We start from the raw sequence: 9,335 nt of genomic DNA, 5'->3' as shown, positions 1-9,335 counted from the left end.
CTCCTCCCCTCCGTCTCAGTGTTCTATCACTGTCCATCGTCCTTCCCTTGCTCTCTCCACCCCCCTCCATCTGTCCCCACCTCCCTCGGTGTCAGGTATTATTTCTTCCCATCCCTGCACCAAGGCAAATAGACCTTATACAAGGAGATTACAACCATCAGGAATTGGGCCATCAGATCATAGTCCTGCGCCCAAAGCCCTTGAAAACTATCCTATTTACTATGCAATGTAACACATAAACACACAAAGTTCATAGGGGACGCTGCATGATATTGTATGTATTGGAACTTTAATAACTCCTAAATACAGTTTATCGTTAAAGAAAAGGGCACAAGCGCCATTTTCGTCTTGTAAATTTTCATTTTGGCATGTTGTAGTGTACATTTATTGAAACTTGTTCACATATTTTCTCTCATTATTTGCATTTCATTTAAGACTACTAAGTTATCCCTAGATAAAGTATGTTCTGCTCCCTTATACTTGAGAGTAAGAATTAGTTTGTGCTATATGTTTCAGTCAAAATGACAGTTTTTTGGGAGTGACGTCACCACATTTTTTAATTTCTCACATGCTGGTAATTGGCTTTGGGTGCAACAAAGCTTAGCGACACATGCTAATGTGGACCCACATACTGGACGTGGGTTCAGTATGTCGGTCCCAGGGCCCAAGATTTTCATAGTTATAGCAGATATATTATGGTATTTACTCGATCTCCTTATTTTACCAAAGCAATCAATTAAGTCATGTCATGTGTACAAATACTTAAAAAAAGTGTCAAGTGAAGTAAAATAGTCTTGTAGAGCTGTGTGTGTGTGTGTGTGTGTGTGTGTGTGTGTGTGTGTGTGTGTGTGTGTGTGTGTGTGTGTGTGTGTGTGGGTTTGTGTGCACCTCAAGTCAGGTCAGGCTTTACACATGGGAACTGTAATCTTAAGTAGCCACTTCAAGGTGAGTTCAAATGATGTGACCCATTCTGTTAAGTAGCGTGTCCCTGACATAGCATCACCTCCACAGCAGCACAGGTGAAGTCTCTCTCTCTCTCTCTCTCTCTTTCTCTCAGAGGTAAGAGGCTGTACAAGGCCAACCACTACAGTTTGGAACAAGTCAACAGTAAGATGAATAACCACTGGCAAATTAGAAATTGAAAAAATTTAATCAGAGAGTTGCATTAAATAAATAAATAAAGACTTACTACAAGGGAAAATATTAAAGATGGAGATACCCGCTGGGATTAAATCCAACCAGACCTTCCTATCGTTTCTCAGCTCACAGCAGTGGCGTGCACATGGGGGGTGCAGAAGGAGCAACAGTCCTTGCCCTTTTTGTTCAGAGTGCCTCTGATACAAGGTGTTGTGTCATCTCTTTATTAAATACAGTGCATATATTTTCACACTGTAAAACAACAAGGCAATGCCACAGCCTAAGGTGACACTTCGTGCAGAGGATTTCGAACTCAGTAAGGTATCTGCATTTAGGCCATAGTTGCTATATAAAGGCTATGTCAAGTCCTGAAAAGGCTAAACTGGTTACATAACCCAGCTAACCTAACACTTCTACCATGTAGGCTAAGGTAAATCGCCTGCAGAACCTGAAATAAGAATAAGAATAAGACTGTTTGCATGCAGAGGAGTCCTCACCATACATTTGGTAGATGTTAAGGCTAAGATGCTCTTTTACAAAGACAAATAATATCTGTTGTACTTTGAGACCGCTGGAGTTACCCTGCCAATCTGTAACCTAATTACAATCAAAAACCTTGCATTTTTTTCAGTGAATTATGAGATTACTTTTCATTATACATGCAAGTGAGAAGTGGTTCACTTAAACAGAAGGCCAGGCAGTGAAAAGTGAGAGAGAAAAATTCAAGTTCGTATTTGAAGCTGGGATGAGAAGCCGCTTATTGGCTAAAGCTTGCTCCTGAAATAGCCGCTAAGAAGTACGTGAGTTAGTGAGCGACCCTCTATGTGTGAGCAGGGAACAGTCGGGGTAAGCAGTGATATCTATTTAATGAGACAATGAACAGAGCAGAAATCCAATAATTAGGTCATTAAACGATACTTGGACATTTATTTATTATTAACAGTTCGTTATTATTCTGCATGGAGAAATCTTTCCTATGTGGATTTTGTTCTTCCCGTCTTTAACTGAAAGACAGAAAGGATATTTTGTTTGGCTAATAAATGCAGCTTGTACTGGTGCTAAGGGTTAAGAACGACAGAGAAACAGCTCTATCTAGTGGTTTGAGTGGATCACCTTATTCTATTCTATTCTATTCTATTCTATTCTATTCTTGCCTGGTAAAAATACTTGCTAGGAAAATATTTGATAACTATATATAACTAATTATTTAAAAAAAATTCAGCTCTGACCTGATTCCGATATCTGGGTTTTGGAGAGCGATACTTTCCAATATCATAATTCTGACATTATTATTATTATTATAATTATGGATAAGGTCATGAAGGCTTAAGCAACTGTAGTGGAACAATGTGGTGCTACCGTGGCCGAGTGGCCTGTTGTCCCACTAACATAATAGTTACTTCTAAAAGGAGGAGACATCTTCAGGCAAGGTAGACGCGGAGAAGGTAGGTCATGGTCTAACAGGATACTTTATTAAAGGTTGACATTGGTGGTTACAGCTTAGTAGACAACTTCTATTATTCAACACAAATGTACTTATTCATTACAATCATTCAGATCTTACCAGAATTAACCTATGTACCTAGCCTACCCTCAACTCGGGGGGAAAGGGAACCCCAACAGCAGCTTTCTTCCTCGGGCGTAAAGGCGCCCCTTCTAGTGAAAGGCCTTCGGCTTTATACACTATCTGTGTGTGTGTGTGTGTGTGTGTCTGTGTGCGTGTATCTGTCTGTGTGTGTGTAAGTAAGAGTGTGCATGTGAGTGCATGTGTGTGTGTGCGTGTGTGTGTTTGTTTGTGTGCATGTGTGTGTGTTTGTTTGTGTGCATGTGTGTGTGTGTGTGCATGTTTGTTAGTGAGAGTGTGTGTGTCGGTGTGAGAGTGTGTGAGTGTGTCTCTACGTGCATGAGTGTTGTAACATTTCTAAATGTCAGATCTGTGGCACGATGTGGCAAGATATCGCAATAGTGTTCAGTGTCTGTTTACTGCTCTGTTTGCAACTTGTGAGCTGTGTGCTTGTGGCCTATAAGGTCATCCTGTCCTGAGTGCTGCTTGTGGCCTCAGTCAGTCTGACCTGTATGTGTTGTGGTGCAGTTATTGCTTAACTCTGGGAGTTCTGTATTAACTTCTCTTTAATATAACATAAATGTTGGAGAATGCTACACAACACGGCTGTGAGGTAAAACTGCTGTTTTACCTCACAGGCGCTCAAAAGAAAAAAAGACTTGTGTTGTCGAAGTCAACTGCTGATTTAGTATAAATAAATAAAATTCCATTATCCTTATTTTTAAACTGAAATCCATATTACATTTTTTAACATCATTTCAACTATGAAAGGAAACTCAATTTTAAGACCATGTGATATAGTAGGCCTACACGTTGATTTAAACGTTTAAATGTTTTTGTATTTTTTTCTCTCTTTAAAATTAGAACAGCCGTGTTGCTTAAGCCTTCATGACCTTATCCATAATTATAATAATAATAATAATGTCAGAATTATGATATTGTGACAAGTCATTAATGTTCTTATTTTGCACATTGTGGAATCTAGTTGAATAAAAGCTAAATGTATTTGGTTTTGTATCTGTAGACGGATCTTTATCTTAAGACTTTCAGTTTGGAAGCAACACCTCATACCAAAAGTTATAATACAGGCGGAACTATAGTTTACAATATTACTGCTAAACAGAACTTATGTACACGATGTATAAAGAACCTGCCATGACACTATGCCATGTTTGGCACCAGCCGAAACACCAAAGAATTGGAAAGAGGCAATTTGGGCAATATTTTATTCTGAGGCTTCATCTTTTCAGAACATCTTACATTTCAACAGAGTCACAACAGATTTCCACGTTAACATTTTTAAATAATGTGTAACATCTTTTATCCTGAAAGCACAATAAGAGAGATTGGTGCCAAAACAACGACTGGAGGAGTCTGGTTTATGACAAAAACAAGGTCAATTGTGAGATTGGGCATTTGGCAAGGATGTATCTGGATTCAGCAGTCTGATTTTGGCTTCTCTTTAAAGAAGCCGCTCAAATAGAAACTTAAAGTTACTGGAGACATTCTGGCACAGCTCAACTTACTCAGTTTGGCTCTGTGAACTAACTGTTGTGTGTTGTGAAGACTAGTAGCAGCTTCATGTGTACACTGTTAATTTAATTCTCTTCGATGCGGGGGTTAAACTATAGTGCAATGTATGTTATGTTAACCGTAACAACCGGCTTTATTACCAACTCACAAAGCACTGCACTGATCACAGAGATTAAACTACAACCGAGCCTCTTGAAGGACAATGAACGGTTTATTATAGAGCAAGTTTGCCCGAGGATTGGTGAAAAACTTTATAAGGCTTTTAGAAAATGTAAAAAGCTTTGGCAAAGTGGGCAAATACATTTTTTTGGAGCAAAGGAGTTTTCCATTTGAACACCAGTTTTGATATATGCACACTATCAGACTAATGCAGTGTCCAATTAAAGGCATCAAGTTACTAATCGTCTGAACACGATGACCATCACACTGCTGCGTTTGTCTTTAAGCTCCTATCCGAATGATCTCGAATTTGTCCGTTGCACCTTGTCAGATTGAGAGCCTGTTTGTTTTTTTTACCCATTTTTGAAACTGGTCTGCGTCACCCCCTCAGCACTTGGCCTTCTTGCCGTAGCTGTCCACCACCTCTGGCGTGACACTCTCGTCCTCCTCCACGTCCTCCTTCACGCTCTTACCCACCAGCTTGAAGATGTCCTCTGCTGCCACGCCCATGGGCTCAGCTACCTTCACCGCCAGCATGTCCACAGTCAGGACAGTCCCTTTGGGGATCCTGACTTTGGCCACCACTGACTTACCAAGCTGGAATAGAAGAGAGAAGGGGAGTGACTTAAAGGGATAGTTCAGTATTTTTGAGGTGGGGTTGTGTGGGGTACTTAGCCGTAGTTAGTGTGTTACCTTATGGAGATGGCAGTCAGCGCAGTAAATATAAGGAGATTGGGGGAGACTTTGCTGTAGCAGAGGTCAGCCTTGTATTGTTGCAGAGGAGGCCAGAACAACAAAGTTTTTTTCTCCACATATATAAATGCTAACCGAAAATACTAAACGATATCCGTTCAATTGTAGGCTAAACTGAGATTTTTTCCACGGTTTTAGTTTGCTGCCAGACAGCCTTTCATTTTTGTATCACTCAATCAGCCTCTCGACCCAGAGCTACTGTGGATTACTCAATATAGACACAAGAAAACATAAATAAACAGCTTTCTCGCAGCAAACTAAATCAAATCAAATAAAATCAGTTTTATTTGTATAGCCCAAAATCACAAATACATTTGTCTCAGTGGGCTTTACATTTCATACAATATGATACAATATGATACAATATGACACCCTGCCCTTACACCCTTAGCTCGGCTGAGAAAAAACTCCCAGTAAAAACCCTTTACCGGGATTAAAAAAAATTTAAGAAATCTCAGGGAGAGTCGACAAAGTAAGGGATCCCTCTCCCAGGACGGACATACTGCAATAGATGTCATAAGTAGAGAAAATCACGAAGGAATTTGATCATTGACCAGGTGATACTAAAGTCAAGTGCGAATAGTGTGGATGCAGGAAACTAAAGCTGTGTATAAAAACTTTGACTAGCCACGGAGACCGTTTGAAACGGCCAGGCCCACAAAGTCCTGTCATCGGGACTAGACAGTAAAAAAAAGTTTTCTAATTTTCATGTATTCTCAATCAGTTTTTTGTACAAGCTTATCGAGACACCCAACTTTGATATCGTTTATTGATTTTTACTATTTTAGAGCAAGTTTCCACTCCCGGAGGCTTTCACCATTGTTTCCATTGCACAAAGCAAATACTAAAAGGCTTTCTTCAATAGCCAAAATGTCACTTCATTACATTTAAAAAAAAAACGCCCTTACCCACTGCGCCACGGGTACACCTCTATGTTTGTTTTCTGATGCAGAGAGAGGAGATCTCACCTTATCATGGCATGGCTTCTCACAGGGTAACATCTGCTTGATGCCGCTCCCTATGGCTCGCTCCACCAGGCGGATGGAGCGGACCAGCTCTGCCAGTTCTTCCGGCACCAGCGAGGCTGCGTGGTCACTTCCCTTCCACGTCTTGTCCAAGGTGATGTGACGCTCGATGACCTTCGCCCCAAGAGCTACGGCAGCAACCGAGATATTGATCCCAGATTCATGGCCGGAATATCCAATGGGGATATCTGGAAATTCTTTCTGGTATTCCTGCAGATGACAAGTGGGCAAGACAAGTGTTTCTCCTCAAAGACAAGCTAGACATTTGGGAAATATGATCATTTGCATTCTTGACGAAAGTTAAGAGGAGAAGATTGATGCTGCTAGTCAGACGTGGGAACAGGGGGAGTCATCTAGCCTGGCTTTGTCCAAAGGACCTCCAGAAATGGAACACAGTCACTTTAAGGGAGAAACTATTGACTGAAACTGTTTATAAAGTGTTTGGACATATTTTTGGTTACATTGTACAAAACAATCTTATATCAAGATGGTATTCCTTTTAATCCCTTTATCTATACAAAGAGTTGTATTATATGATTTATCAAAGCACCTAAATATATATTTTTAATTGTTATTATGCGGTTATTAAAAGGTTCTAAGTAGACTAACCGGCTTAGATTAGCATTGGTAGCTTGAAAAGATTTGAATGGAATCCTTTGCGTCTAGTGTCTGAGAATGTAAACGATGAATCAGCCTCATGGCCATCAAAACAGGAAGCTTAACCTAACCATTTTAGTGCAATTTAGGGAAATACATTTTACTGCATTTGGTTCTGCGTTTCAACTGCAATGAGACATGTCGTATTTCAAAGGCTCCTTAAGCTAAATACTCATTTGCTGACAACATTTTAATTTGGCTGTGAGATCATTTGGGAAACTTGATGGATTGTTGTCATTATGCCAAGCTCCTGATACAGGAGCAACACTCTCTTCTATACTGCTCACCGTTATCACTCTGAGGTTGACGTCTTCAGCTTCCAGGGGATAGGCGCTGGTGCACTGCAGGATGCAAAAGTTCTGGTTGTGCTCCTTCACGGTTTTGTAGACGCGACGCATTGTCTCCATGGACTGCATCCCACTGGACACAACCATGGGCCGTCCTGACACAGACAGGAGGGAGACAGCCTGCTAAACATCATGTTTAACATGGGCACAGGGCAAAACGCCATACACACTACTCTTTACTCTCTCAATGAGTCTTGCCATAAGAGAGACGCAAAATTATAGAGGATTATGAGCTCATCTGCATTTATGTTTACAGTTTGTACAAGTTACAAAATGCACCGATGACAATTTAACGGGCATTGTTTTTTTTCTTTAATTCTATATGAAATACACTTGATGATTAAATTTCTGACTAGAAATATTCCCAGATAGATATGGGAGTCCACTCTCACCTTTCTTGGCAGACTTCTCCAGATAAGGAAAGTTGTTGGTGTCTCCAGAGCCCACTTTGAAGAAAGGCACATCGAGCTCATGGAGGAATTCCATTGCCATCTAAAGACAGAAAGAACAGTTCAGGTCGAATTCAACCCAAATTAGACGTCATAAAACCCTTATGGTAAAAAGTCTCTTCCCTTACCTCGTCCATCCCTGAGGCAGTGAAGTAAATCCCCAGCTCCTTGGAGTATTTCTGCAGTTCCCGGTACTGCTCATGGCTGAACTCCAGATGGCGCTTGTGTTCCCCGTATGTTTTCCCCCAGGATTGTTTGGAAGTGTATGGCCGCTCCAAGGCTTTCTTGTTAAATTTGTACTCTAATTCACTCTTTTGGAATTTGGCACAGTCAGCACCACAGTCCTGCAGAAGTGGATGGAATTGGGGGTTAAAGAAGATGGGACTAATTGAAAGTAATAGTAGTGGGCTACTAGGCCTACATTTTTGATGATTTACATTTTTATTTCGACAATGTCAAGTGTTATATGATGCCATCATGCAAAAGTGAGATTTATTTTACTAAAAGCATACACATCAACATATTTGGGTAATAAAGTTTGCAATGAGAAGATAGCCTACATATGAATGAATCGTTTTCTTTTTGTTGCCATTTCGCTAAATTGATCAACTGTATCTGTGACGTGTGATAAAACATGGTTTTATGACAGAAGACAGAGGTGACAGTAGTAGGCTACCAGTGGCTAAAGGTGAAAATCCGATTCAAATAATTAAAAAAAAAGACTTCTAGGAATTAAGGATTAGAAAAGATACTATTCCTTTGGAAAATGGATAACAGAGATGTAGGCATAACAAACTGACTGAATATCAGGCATATCGTTTAACAAAAATGCTTCGTAGCCACTTTCATGTAACGGTCGGTGGTCCATAATTTATCAAATTAAATTAACTATTTTTTCAAGTATTAAGATTGATAAACCCAATCGGTTTGAGATGATATTTGATTCAAAGTAATGACTCAGACATGGACGGGGTGGCGACCAAGATACGATTTTAATTGAATTCTGAGTACGTTTTGCTCCTGTGTGTTAAAGATTAAAACAGCATAAAAAAACTAACTTATTTCACTCATCCATTCAAAATAAACTGCCTGCATTGCCATTACCTTTGCCACTTTTATCATTTTCTTGGCGATCTCGATGTCTCCCTGGTGGTTTTGGCCAATCTCAGCGATGATAAAGCAAGGGTTGTTACCTCCGATCATTCGACCGGGACACAGCTCAAACTTTAGCGGCATTGTGTTCACGTAAACGGACACAAAAAACAACCAGTGGAAGTAATTATGTTGCAGAGAAGTGGACGGAGGCACAGCGGTAAGTTGTGACAGTGGAGAAGCAGACCGGAACAGCTAACCGGGCTGCACATCCACGATCAGGATGTGCAAAGACTTCCGGATCTGAAGTTCAAAATAAAAGCCAGAATTACCTAAAAGAATAAAAGCATGAACTTATATGAATTGTTCAATTTACTGACATTGTAGATTGAACTCGTGATGAGTTTTTTTACTTAAATTATACAAAAGATTTTAATCAAAACCACCCTCAGGAACTTATGTAATTAGCTGTTTTTGTGGGGATTGTAGGCAGATAAAAGTGGACATGGGAAGATCACACCCATTCAGTATCATTCATATTTTTAACTGCTATTTGTGACCTCTCAGATGAGAACATCCACACTAGAATACATAGCCTTTATATGCTCCATTTTTATTC

General features: G+C 40.0%; 1 protein-coding gene across 1 annotated transcript; it reads right to left on the bottom strand.

The window, feature by feature from the left end:
- Positions 1-3,919: 3,919 nt before the first annotated feature.
- Positions 3,920-8,991, bottom strand: nansa (N-acetylneuraminic acid synthase a). The gene is made up of 6 exons (XM_080028683.1): positions 8,729-8,991; positions 7,753-7,968; positions 7,568-7,667; positions 7,116-7,270; positions 6,115-6,381; positions 3,920-4,990 (listed from the first exon to the last, which is right to left on the bottom strand). The coding sequence occupies exons 1-6, from the start codon at positions 8,858-8,860 to the stop codon at positions 4,781-4,783; spliced, it is 1,080 nt and encodes a 359-aa protein (XP_079884809.1). The 5' UTR covers positions 8,861-8,991; the 3' UTR covers positions 3,920-4,780.
- Positions 8,992-9,335: the final 344 nt, after the last annotated feature.

This window comes from Ammodytes marinus (assembly GCF_949987685.1).
Source record: "Ammodytes marinus genome assembly, chromosome: 6".
NCBI lineage: Eukaryota > Metazoa > Chordata > Actinopteri > Uranoscopiformes > Ammodytidae > Ammodytes > Ammodytes marinus.
Note: the sequence above shows the minus strand (reverse complement) of the source record. Positions and strands in the feature narration are given on the sequence as shown.

Bases quoted from the DNA above. Each gene is read 5' to 3' on its own strand.
- nansa (XM_080028683.1), bottom strand. From the start codon at position 8,860: ATGCCGCTAAAGTTTGAGCTGTGTCCCGGTCGAATGATCGGAGGTAAC. The intron at 7,271-7,567 runs GTGAGAGTGGAC...TGTCTGTGTCAG, and splicing joins GGAGAAGTCTGCCAAGAAAG to GACGGCCCATGGTTGTGTCC. The intron at 6,382-7,115 runs GTGAGCAGTATA...TGTCATCTGCAG, and splicing joins TCAACCTCAGAGTGATAACG to GAATACCAGAAAGAATTTCC.